At 42.4% G+C, this 13,240-nt stretch overlaps 1 protein-coding gene across 1 annotated transcript in view; it reads left to right on the forward strand.

Moving 5' to 3' along the window:
* Positions 1 to 1,609: 1,609 nt before the first annotated feature.
* The window catches only part of LOC309623599 (oviduct-specific glycoprotein-like), a 57,544-nt gene continuing 45,913 nt past the window's right edge, over positions 1,610 to 13,240 (forward strand). Inside the window, exons 1-2 of the mRNA XM_082380618.1 lie at positions 1,610 to 2,639; positions 4,546 to 4,662. Coding sequence (XP_082236744.1) covers positions 2,469 to 2,639; positions 4,546 to 4,662 — 288 coding nt within the window. The 5' untranslated portion in view covers positions 1,610 to 2,468. The remainder of the gene's footprint in view (positions 2,640 to 4,545; positions 4,663 to 13,240) is intronic.

The following is a 13,240-nucleotide window of genomic DNA, read 5'->3' on the forward strand; positions in this document are numbered from 1 at the left end:
AGAGAAAGTCAGTGCCAGGACAGGGTGTCAGGACTGAGCTGTTACCCACGAGGAAACAGCAGAGGGACAGTGCCTGGCCAGGGGCGGACCATGTTTTCAGAGGCCAAGCTGGCCTGAACCTGCTCTCTCCACCCCAGGCTGTGTGCTTGTTTCCATCTGGCAGGGGGAGTTGTGGTTTGCAAATCCTCCCTGGAGCCTGAAGTCCCTGTTCCTGGGTATTGGAGCCCCGTGCTGGGAGGGCCTTTAAGAGGCTCTGAGAGTTTCAAAGACCTGCCTTCCTTTCCTCAGTCACATCCACTGTGCCCTCCACAGGGTGCAAAACAAGGGGTCTTGTAAGGGATGCTGAGGTTGTGCAGAAAACACTCCTGGCCTCACCCCTGGTCTCCCTGCAGGTTCACCACGATGCTGTCCACATTCGCCAACCGGGAGAAGTTTGTCAATTCAGTGATAGCCCTTCTGAGGACACATGGCTTTGATGGTCTGGACCTCTTCTTCTTGTACCCTGGACTCAGAGGCAGCCCCAGCCGTGACCGCTGGACCTTTGTCTTCTTACTTGAAGTAAGGCCAGCCTGGCAGCTCCCGAATGCAGAAATGATTCTACTTTGATCATATCTGGGCTCAGGGCAGAGGGGAAGCCTAAGGCCGGGGACAAGGGCAAGACAGCGGTAACAGAAGGTTGTTTACTGCCATCACCTGCAGGTGTTGGACAAAGAGCTGCCTAGCAAGGGCCCTGTGGCAGCTCTTTCTCTCTGTCACATCCGGGCCTTGGCCCAGCCCTCCAGCCTGAGTGATGCCTTCTCCTTGCAGCTCCTGGACTCCCTCAGGTGGGCTGTCTGAACTCTGCTCCTGGGCCTGCTGCCAGCCTTCTGTTCAGTGACTTACCACATTGGCTCACGTCCGCCTTTCTCACGAGCCTGTGGGCAGGGCTGGTGTCTGACTCTCCTGGCTCAAGGGGCTCCATAAATAAAGCTTTCTTGGATGAGTCTTGTTTTCCCAGACTCTGCTTTGTCTGGTTCTCGCATCTGCCTCTCTTTCTTCCCAGGAGCTCCTGTTTGCTTTCAGGAAGGAGGCGCAGCTCACCATGCGTCCAAGGCTGCTGCTCTCTGCTGCTGTCTCTGGGGACCCCCATGTCATCCAAAAAGCGTATGATGTGCACCTTCTGGGAAGGTGAGTGGGTGCTGCCTTGGTGGGCAGGACATTGGAGGGAAGGAGGCATCTCAAGCTCAGAACCCCAGAGGTGCCCAAGCACTGTCCTTGAACTTTCCAAGTTCCTGCCCTGCTGTGAGTGCACCTTTGGGAGGTGGGCTGATCAGGAGCATGGGTGGGGACAAGGATTATTCCATTATATTCTGGGCTTTGCTTAGGAGATCAGCGGGAGGTGATGTAGTACCAGTCCTCACCACAGCATCCTCTTGGGTAGAGATCTATAGCACCCATCGCTGGGTCTCTAGGAGAGAATCCAGTGGTCTGGCCTCTGCTGTCCCAGAGTCCCCTGTAGGCATTCACTGGGTGCCAGATAGCTGGTATCACATAGAGGGATTAGTTGCCAACTACTGCCTGTGGGCAGGGCCTGTGTCTGACTGAGTGCCAGATAACTGGTATCACATAGATGGATTAGTTGCCAACTACTGCCACTGCAACAAAAATAGGAATGCCCAGTGAGGCCCAGTTTTCAGAGCACAGGACACATCTTCATGCAAATGTTACAAAGCCAGGCAGAGAGTCATAACTCTCTGGACATGCCAGCTCTACACTAATTTTCCCAAAGCTCAAGAATCAAGTATTTAGAGATGTGAAAACTGAGGCAGATTCAGAACACAAGAGCTCTTGGGTGTTCCTCTGTGTGATTACAATTAGGGAGAGTGGTTTCAATGTGGCAGGAAAGGTGAGAACCCAGTGGGGTGAGTTGGCTAGTGTTGGTCTTACAGCCAGGCAGGACTGAGTCCAACTTCACCCAGCTGGGTCACCTTAGACAAATTAGATAACCATCTGAGTTTCAATTTCTTCATTTTAAAATGGAAACAATTGTGGTACTTAGGGCATTGGCCAGATTAAAATTAAATTAGATAATTCATGTTAACTTCTACACCTGTGACCTGGTAAGGCTCAATTACACTTTGTCATTTGGAAAGCTTTCTGGAAGAGATGGGTTTCAATGGTTCGTTGAATGGTAGAAGGACAGAAGCTCTTTTATGCTGTGGGTCAGAACTGCTTACATATGACGATTTATGCAGACCTCTCTTGCACTTGTATCAGACTGAATGCCTTTGTTTTCTGTTCTGACCCCTGCTCAATCCCTTGGATACTCTCAGCATGGCATAGGTCCTGATGCACCGCCGTCCCTAACCAGCTGTGTGTTCCAGGGGCAGCCTCTCAAGTGGAGGGCACAGCTTGGGCAGTCCCCACAGGCAGAAATGGCAGGGAAGTTGGGTGCCCAATGTTCAGCTAGTTAGCTAGTTAGTCCTGTGATGATTGGACTTGGAAATCTCGCTAGCACGATCTTCATATTTCCTCTTCCTGCCCCATACAGACACCTGGATTTCATCAGCGTCTTGTCTTATGACTTACATGGAAGCTGGGAAAAGTTCACAGGACACAATAGCCTGCTGTTCTCTATGCCCAAGGACCCCAAATCTTCGGTAAGAAAAAGAAAGCTCTCATGTGTCCCAGAAATCTGTCCCTGAGTCAGGCCATTGGCTCTTGGTAAGTAGGGGGGTTTTGTATTCTTCTTACCTGCAGGCATATGCCATGAACTACTGGTGAAACCTTGGACACCCCCTGAGAAGCTCCTTATGGGGCTCCCCACCTATGGATGTACTTTTTGCCTCCTCAAAGCCTCTAAGAATGACTTGTGGGCAGAAGCTGTGGGACCAGCATCTCCAGGGAAGTACACCAAGCAAGCTGGATTCTTGGCTTATTATGAGGTGACAGGAATGGGGACCTCTGTCTGTTAGTTAGGGCTCCCACACCCCAGCCCAGGGCAAGAGCAAGGACAGGGAGAAAGGCAAGAGTGAGGGCTAGAGACAGGACAAGGAGGTGGTTTACTGGGGCAAGGGAAACCCACTCTCTGGGATATCCTCTGTTTCTTCAGGGGAAGTTATTTGAGTCCTTTGTAAGGGATGAGGGACTGTGTGGAGTCTGAATGGAAGGGGACAGATATTTTACCCCTTAGAAGAATCTTAAATGGTATTTAAGTAAATCCTGACTTTCTATAGGCCTATTTAAACATAATTAATATTTGCAATATATAAATGTGTATATATATATATATATATATATATATATATATATATACACATATATATAATTTCAAACATTTGCAGAAGTAAAAGAATAGTATAACTTCCTCTCACTCACCCTGATTCACAAACACCCCTCACCCAGCTTCAAGAAATAACCACTCATGGCCACTTTTGTTTCTTCTCTGCTCCTTGACTCCTTCCTTCTCACTAGTAGATTATTTTGAAACAATTCCAAGACTCCCCCATCACAGATTCTTTCTCCTCTAGCTCGATTCCACTCCCTAATCCCCATCTCAACAAAACTTGCTCTTGAATGGAGGAAAGAGACATGGATCTAACAGAATGTGAAACACAAGAGAAGATAGTAAGAGTCACTGAGTGTGTGGCCATAGTACCTGGGAATGTCTTATGGCACAGGTAGAATCCTGATGGGCAGGAATGACAAGATGGGAAGGACCTCTTAGGCAGAGAACAACAGGCACATAGACACAGGTGTGTAAGGGCACCAGAGGGAGAGCTGTGTCTTTGCCTGTGGTAGTAGTGGAGGTGCTGGTGTCCCTCCAAAATGCTCTGTGCTGGCTGCCGGGAGATGTTTCCCTGTTAATCCAATGAAGCATGGTTATGAGTGATGACATAGTTGAGGGAGTGTTCTTGAAGGACATTACGGGTCAAAGAGATTTTGATAGCACATTTAATGAATCCTCCCAAAAAATCACTTACATATTAACTTCTGCAGCCCAAGTTGAACATGTCTATATCTTTGCAACATATGGTCTCCAGCTCAGTGCTGTATACCCAGTCCACATGCAGTGCTTCTTTAATTGTAATAACCTAGTTCTCCCTGCCTTCCAGATCTTTACATTTATTATAGATTCAAAAGTTAGCTTACCTAGATGGGGAACTTTATGTTGGTTTTAATAAGCAGAGGAGATACTTGTTAATGGAAAGTCTTTGAAAAAGATACAGGTTTGGTCCAGAGTCAGGTTTGTTACTGTAGTTTAGTATTGACATTATTTACCACACCCCGGTTTGGTTTCTTAAGGATGTCACCCACTCCTTGGTTCTCTCCCTGTTTTTCCATCACAGATATTAGGGGAAGGAATGTGCAATAGCAGAAATTTTGAAGAATAGAGAGGAAGTCTTTTGTGAGTGGCTGCCCTACCCACTCTTCAGTCCACCTTCTCCTCACTCCCTCGTAAGTGATTCTTGGATTCTTTAACACTGGGGGAGAAATGGTATGTCTGTTGGCGTCTCTCTCCATCGCACGTCACAGAACTGACCTCTGTTCTGATGCTCCTGGCAGATTTGCTCCTTCATCTGGAGAGTGAAGAAGCACTGGATTGATGATCAGTATGTCCCATATGCCTACAAAGGGAAGGAGTGGGTTGGCTATGATGATGCCATCAGCTTCAGTTACAAGGTGAGACCTTGTTCCTTTCTTGCTCCAGCATAGAGTTTCCCTTTGCTTCCATGAGGCCTTTGTCTGTACAGTGTGTGAGTGTGTGTGTGTGTGTGTGTGTGTGTGTATGTGAGTGTATGTGTGTGTGTATAACTATAAAACTGGCAGGTTAACTTGTTAGCCTGTAAGTAGAAAAAAATCTCGGAATCTTCATTTTCAAACTTAACAATTATGGGGTTCATTCTTATTTAACGTTTGGGGAAAGTAAATCCCAGAAAGAGCCAATTGATTTGGCCAAGTCATGGAGCTGCTTGGATATGACAAACTGTATCTTTTCCATCAGCCTTACAGAAAACACTCATAAAGTAATAATAAAACCTTGATTCAAGGCTAAACATCTGCCTTTTAGTTATATCTGAGGTTTAAAAAATCATGGATAAAAGCCTTTATTTTCTTATATGTGTAAAGTGTACAATATTATCTGCTCTTCTCCTCCTTTCTAGCATCACTACGGTATAAGGTATGTTGATGTGATTTTTAAAAAATGAAGCAATATCTGTCATTTAATATGATGATAATGGTGAATAGCAGGTTGGGGAGCCAGACAGTATTTAACATCTATGAACATTTACTATGTGCAAAGCATTGCTCCAAATATTTTACATGTAGGAATTAAAAAAAATTTTTTTAATCGTGGCAAAATATACACAACATAAAAGTCACCATTTAACCCATTTTGTTACAGTTCAGTAGCATTAAGTACATTCACATTGTTGTGTAACTATCACCCTTATCCATCTCAGAACTTTCTTGTCTTCCCAAACTGAAACTCCACACCCATTAAACAACTCCCCATTCCTCCCTTACGCAGCTCCTGCTAATCCCAACTCTGCCTTCCATCTCTATGAATTTAACTACTCTAAGTACTTCTATGAGTGGAATCATAGTATTTGTCTTTTTGTATCTGGCTTATTTCACTTACATAATGTCTTCCAATTCCACCCATGTTGTAACATGTGCATGTAGGAATTCTTTGGATCCTAAAAATGTTGGAAATGTTATTATCCATTTTTTTTTTTTACACATGAGGCAACTAAGAGACATAGCTTTATGTAACTTTTTTCAAGATCCCGTAGCTAATAAGCAGTAGAGGCTAGATTCAAATACAGACTACATGCCTAACCATCCTGCCATATTGCCTTCTGAGAGCCCATCTGTTTTTGCCATTGTACCTAGTACAGTGGGTTGACTGACTACTGTTTTTTCAGGCATTTTCCATAAAGAGAGAGCATTTCGGGGGGGGCCATGGTGTAGACATTGGACCTGGATGACGTTAGGGGCACTTTCTGTGGCACTGGCCCTTTCTCCCTTGTCTACACATTGAATAATCTCCTGGTGAAGGCTGTTGAGTAGCTATGACCTGGAAACGGGTTGGCTGTTGCACACCCAGCTACTGGTGCATGCTTTCTGTTAGATCTAAAGGCTTTGGTGAGGCAACATGACACTGAAGGAAGACAATAAGCTTTGATGCCATGCTAGTCTGCTTTCTGATCTTGGTTTGAATGCATGCTCTATTTGACCTCTGTGAGCTTTGTTTTCTCCATCTACAAAATGGGAGTAATCCTCATAGTCAGGACATGATACAAACTAAATGAGATATGGAATGAAAACATTCTGGCTCATAGTGAACACAATATATGTTAGTTTATTTCTCTATTTCTTTTTCCTGTTTTCATGGGACAAGAGCCAGAAAAGGAAATTAGGTTTCTTTTTGATATCTCTTTGATAGTAGAGACTGCCTTGGCAGTTAGGAGATGGAACCTGGCATGCTAGAGCTGCAACAATCTTGGAGATGGTCTATAACCCTCATTTTGTGAGGAGACTAGGGCTCAGAAAGATAATACAGCAAGTCAGAGGTGGAAATGGGAATCCAACCCAATTCTTTACGAAATGCTGTCTAGAGCAGCTTCCTTGCCCTCAGCCTTGTTCCTGGTGCCTCCCACAATGGGGGACACAAAAGGGTTCTCCTTGATGATTCCACAAGTAAGAAACAGGCTTTGGGGGCAAGGTCTTGCTCAAGGTGCAAAGGTCAAATCAAGGGCTTAAGCATAGAGAACTGGCAGACTTGTCCTTGAGGTTACTCACCAGAAATGTAGTCGACCCACCGAGTGCCCATGGGCCCCTGGGATCATGTTACCATGATGAGGTAGGGGAGCAGGGTTTCTATGTATTGAGATTTTATCTATGTCCTCAAGTGGGTGCATTAGGAAATCCTCCAATTCTGGTTTGGGAGCAAGTACTTCAGCCCTAGAGTGGGTCTAGTCCTGCCAGTAATAGGATGGGAAGGAAGGGGTAGGAATCTCAGCCTTTTCTGATGATTTCCTCTAGAGTTCAGCTCAACTCCTTCACCAAAATTTTGGCTCTCAACTGCTGTGAATTCTTCAAGAATTGGCCCTGAAAGCCTGACTGTGATCAAGGATTTGACCACTGATTTGGGGATCTTGCCCCCAGGAGGAGAGACTATGGCCACTGAGACCCACAGAAAGGCTGAAACTAGGACCACAGTCCCCAGAGGTGGGCTTGTGACCCCTACAAGGGAAACTCTGTCCTTTGGAAAGCACCCTGTAGCTCAGAAGACTGAGACCCCTGGAGAGGAGACCATGACCCCTGTGGGCCACCAGGCTGTGACCCCTGGAGGGTTAACTGTGGCTCCTATGCATCTTCAGACTGGAGAGAAAATCATGCCTCCAAGAAGGAAGGCTGAAGCCCCTGAGAAGATGACCGTCCCCTCAGAAAATATGACAGTCACCCCTGCTGGGCAGACTGAGACACTGAAGAACTTGGTGGTTTTTATGGTCTTAACTGGTTTTGGCTGGTTTTGACTGAAATGGCTCAGGCATCCTCAGTCAGCTAGTGGGTTGGGTTGGGGTGGGCTGGTTTATCGTGGTCTCACCTGGGCTGACTGAGGTCTCTTTCCATGAGAACTTGCATTCTTCAACTGACTAGTTTACATGGTTGTGGTCTCATTGTTACTAGAAAGCAAGTGAGAAATCTCCAATAGACAATTAATTTTTAAGTCTCTGCTTGAATCGTGTTTACTATTGTTCCATTGGCCAAAGCAAGTCAAATGACCAAACCCAGAGTTAGAATGGCAGGGAATTATCCAAGTGGATACAGGGAAGCATAAATAAATTGGAGGTTATTACTGTAATAATCTGCTTTACAAACTTAATGTTCTAGTATTTAAGAGAAGCTGAAATTAGGGTGTGTGTGTTTGTTTTATAGAAGTCTATTGACTTCAAAGCATTGGCTAAACTGTCTGCGGCTGGATATGTCTATGGGTAGTAGTCATGGCCCCTGGACCAGGGTGCTTTGATCCGGCAATTGTATCAAAGGGTTCCATGTTTGTATTAAGGTCTGATGGAATAGAAATGGGTTGACATTTCATTCTGGACACTGGATTGTCAGATTTCTTCTCCTACTTGTTGTATAAATCTTACCTTCATCTCGTTAAAGGTTAGGGATTATATATTTACTTGGTCATTCTTAGCGTACAGAAAAGAGATAGAGGTGTAGCTTTTCCCACCCGTTCCTATATGGACAATAAATATTTCTGATGAATCTTTATGATTTTTTTTCTGTCCCCTTCTCTACATGTGCTTTATTCAAGGATGATGTGCCTGACAGTTTATATTTATCTATGTATTTTTAAAATCTAACTTATAAGCTTCCTGGAATTTATCTTTTAGCTGTAAATTGGTTGGGACTTCTAACTTCACCATCTCTCTCACAACATAGATCAATGGACAGTCAAGGTCCTACCCTAGGGACTTCCCTGGTGGCACAGTGGTTAAGAATCCACCTGCCAATGCAGGAGACACGGGTTCGAGTCCTGGTCCAGGAAGATCCCACATGCTGCAGAGCAACTAAGTCTGTGCGCCACAGCTACTGAGCCTGCGTGCCTAGAGCCCATGCTCTGCAACAAGAGAAGCCACTGCAATGAGAAACCCTCACACCGCAACGAAGAGTAGCCCCTGCTCGCTGCAACTAGAGAAAGCCCACGCACAGTAACAAAGACCCAATGCAGCCAAAAAAATAAATAAAATAATAAATAAATAAATTTTTAAAAAAAAGGTTCTACCTTATATTGGTCACAAGAGGAGGGGAAGAGAGGAGTTCAATATTGAGGTCACACCTTCTCTTGTGAATGTATTCCGAAAGTGAACTCATTCTGCAATGAAACCTGAGAAGTGTTGGTTTTATTCTGGGGGGCCATGGACCCAGGTAAATATTAGGATTTTTACACTATGAAATATAAATAAGGACAGATATTGGGGGCAAATAGCAGACTTTGCCATACATCTGCCCTTTGGCCATTCAAATATCTGTGCAAACCCTTTGTTCATGTTTAGAAACCACATACTATCTTCCTGGACGATGACTCCAAAGTTTCTTCAGTTACTGCAACCAGCTCAAAGGCCAGGGTTTTTGGGTGGTACACAGTCTTTGTGATTAGGTCCAGATATGACCCCTCCCATGGCCCGATAACTTACAAACTATAAAGCAAATTGTTTTCATCTCTCCCAATAAAAATTCCCTTTGGAAAAATAAAAGAATGGAACATTGCAAAGATCATATCCTGTTGGCTATGAATTACAAAGACTCCCTCCTTGGCAGGGCATGAGTTCCATAGTTAGTCCACCTGTCAGTCCCTAGTTCTCTCTGAGAAGAATCTCTTGTCCATTTTAGCGAGGAAGTAGAGCATGTGGTTAATGTGTGTATCCAGAAACAGACTGTGTTTCTTCTGATCTTGGCTTTTATGTGACCTTGGATACGTTACTTACTTTCTTCATGTTTCAGTTTCCTTGTTGGTAAATTTGAGAACTAAATGTGTTAATTAATACACTTAAAACACTTAGAAGAGTGCCTGGCACATGATGTGCATCCCATATTCCTGACTGCTTTCTTGGAACCTTCTCTTGCCCATTTTCTCCATGACCACATCTGAAGTAGGCATTGGAGAGTCTACACTTCCAATGGGCTGTGCAGTTTTTGTAGCTTGTTTTTTTTTTTTTTTTAATGTGTACGACATTATATTTCTACTTCTGTATACACTACAGTGTGCTTACCACCAAAATTTTAGTTTTTATCCATCACCATGTAGCTTGCTTCTTGATGATGCAGTTTTAGGGGTGGCAGGGAGTTGTTTTAGGATTTAAACAATCACAGACTTTTCAGGCTAAGCTAGAGTGCTTTGGAAATACAAATTTCCCAAGGCATGGCAGGCTTTTAGTCAATTTACATCTATACTTGACCCTTGAAAAACATGGAGGTTAGGAGCGCTGACCCCTGTGCAGTTGAAAATCCACATATAACTTTTGATTCCCCCCAAACTTAACTACTAATAGCTTACTGTTGACCAGGAGCCTTACTGATAACATAAACATTGATTAACACATATTTTGTGTATGTATTATATATTGTATTCTTACAATAAAGTAAGCTGGAGAAAAGAAAATGTTATTAAGAAAATCATAAGAAAGAAAAGTACATTTTCAGTACTGTACTGCATTTATCAATATTATAAGTTTACATTGTCTGTTTACAAGTTGAATTGTCTGTCAGTTTCTACATTAATATTGTCTTACATGACACAATATACTGTAGATGTTACATGTGTTACTAACACTGGACATCAAAAATGAAAAGATAATGTGAAAAAATTCATATTTATTTACAGGTATAACAATTTATGCACTGATAAAGAAACAGCAATTTGTTTGCTGTATGTTAGCCTAGTGCTACTGATGTGACCACTTCATGGCAACCTAGCCTATCCACTAAAAAATGAATCATAAATCGTAAAATTTTTATGGCATACAGTATTATAGTCGTATTCATAATACAGTATTGGAAACATGGTTACATTTTTTTTAAAAGCCACTGAATTGTGATGATAGGTTGATACACAGTCTCTCCTATTGTGAGAGAGAGCGCGAGAGAGGGGTATACTGTATGGTAATGTAATTCCTTGAATGCAAAGTTATGAAACAGTAAGAAAGCTAACACATTATTAATTTATATTAAATATCACTCACCTTATGCCTATGTAAGGATAGGGCTATCCACTTCAATACAAGTCTTGAACACGATGTTCTACATGATGAATATTTAGGCAATGATGATGATGATGATGAAGACACAAAAACATCTCATACAGTTCTTGCCATACAGTTATTAGATTTTTTCACATGAAGACACACATGCATACACCATAGGCAAGCTTATTAACTGTATAGCATGATGATTATTTACTGTTCATTAAGTGAAAGTGGATTGTCAAAAAGGTCTTCATCTTCATCATCTTCATGTTAAGTAAGCTGAGGAGGAGGAGGAAGAGGAGGGGTTGGTCTTGCTGTCTTAGGGGTGGCAGAGGCGGAAGAGGTGGTGGAGGTAGAAGGGGAGGCAGGAGAGACAGACATACTCAATATAACTTTACAGAAATACATAGTAATTTCTGTCTGACTTTTTGCTTTTTCATTTCTCTAAAAATGTTTCTATATGTTACCAATCCTCCTTCCACCATTTGCTTTAATTTCAGTGCCCATATAATAGAAGTGTCCATGTTGTAAAAGAAATCAAAAGCAGTCTGGAGTAAAAGGAATAGTTCTGCCAAACTGTCTAATGTCAATTTGTTTACTGGTACTGCTTCTTCTGCATGTTCCTCCTCATTGTCTGGCACTGGTTCGGAAGCACTCATCTCCATCAAGTCATCTTCTGTTAATTCTATTAGCTTCATTGCAGCTCTATTTACAATAGCCAGGACATGGAAACAACCTAAGTGTCCATCAACAGATGAATGGATAAAGAAGATGTGGCACATATATACAATGGAATATTACTCAGCCATAAAAAGAAACGAAATTGAGTTATTTGTAGTGAAGTGGATGGACCTAGAGTCTGTCATACAGAGTGAAGTAAGTCAGAAAGAGAAAAACAAATACCGTATGCTAACACATATATATGGAATCTAAAAAAAAAAAAAAAAGGTCATGAAGAACCTAGGGGTAAGATGGGAATAAAGACACAGACCTACTAGAGAATGGACTTGAGGATATGGGGAAGGGGAAGGGTAAGCTGTGACAAAGTGAGAGAGTGGCATGGACATATATACACTACCAAATGTAAAATAGATAGCTAGTGGGAAGCAGCCGCATAGAACAGGGAGATCAGCTCGGTGGTCTGTGACCACCTAGAGGGGTGGGATAGGGAGGGTGGGAGGGAGGGAGATGCAAGAGGAAAGAGACATGGGAACATATGTATATGTATAACTGATTCACTTTGTTATAAAGCAGAAACTAACACACCATTGTAAAGCAATTGTACTCCAATAAAGATGGTAAAAAAAGAAAAAATTCTATTAGCTCTTGAATTTCTCCAAGATCCATATCTTGAAACCGTTCATCCCCCCTCTTTTTTGCCATATCCATAATATCTTTCATGATTTCCTTGACTGGCTCTGTTGTAAATCCTGTTAAGTCATGCACAACATCTGGACACAGTTTTCTCCAGCAGGAATTTATTGTTTCGGACTTGATGGCTTTCATGGCTTTCTCTGCAACAACACTGATGACATCTTCAATGGTTTAATCCTTCCAGACTTTCATGATGTTCTCTCTATTGGGGGTTCTCTTCCACAGCATTGATAGAGTTTCCATAGAGTACTGTGTGTAATGAGCCTTAAAGGTCCTTATGACCCCATGATCTAGCGGTTGAATGACAGACACTGTGTTTGGAGGCAACTAGATCACTTCAATGTCTTCAGTGTTGAACTTGTGGGCATCTGGGTGGCCAGGGTAATTGTTCAATATCAAAAAAAAACCTTAAAAGGCAGTCCCCTATTGGCAAAGTACTTCCTGACCTCAGGGACAAAGCACTGATGGAACCAATCCAGAAAAAGTGTTCTCAATGTCCAGGCCTTCTTGTTGTACAAAGACTGGCAGTTGGTGTTTATCTTTTCCCTTCAAGATTCAGGAGTTAGCAGATTTGTAGATAAGAGCAGTCCTAATCATAAATCCAACTGCATTTGCACAAAACAGTAGAGTTAACCTATCCCTTCCTGCTTTAAATTCCAATGCTTGCTCTCCTCCTTACTAATAAATGTCCTTTGTGGAATTATTTTTTTTTCCAGAATAGGGCACTTTTGTCTGCATTAAAAACCTGTTCAGGCTGATATTCTTTCTCCTCAATTATTTTCTTAATGGCATCTTGGAATGAGTCTGTTGCCTCTTGGTTGGCAAAAGCTGCTTCTCCTGTTATCTTGACATTACTCAAGTAAGCCAAGCCTCTTTCTAAAATTATAATCCTTTATTGGCATTAAATTCTCCAGGTTTAGATCCTTCACCTTCCTTTTGTTTTAAGTTGTCATGTAATAACTTCATATTTTCTGGAATTATATTAGAGTTTAGAGGTATGCCTTTCTTTTTTTATTGAATATAGTTAATTGACAATGTTGTGTTAGTTTCAAGTGTACAGCAAAGTGATTCATATATATATATATATATATATATATATATATATATATATATATATATATATA

Source organism: Balaenoptera borealis (assembly GCF_965194805.1).
Source record: "Balaenoptera borealis genome assembly, chromosome: 1".
In the NCBI taxonomy this organism is placed as follows: domain Eukaryota; kingdom Metazoa; phylum Chordata; class Mammalia; order Artiodactyla; family Balaenopteridae; genus Balaenoptera; species Balaenoptera borealis.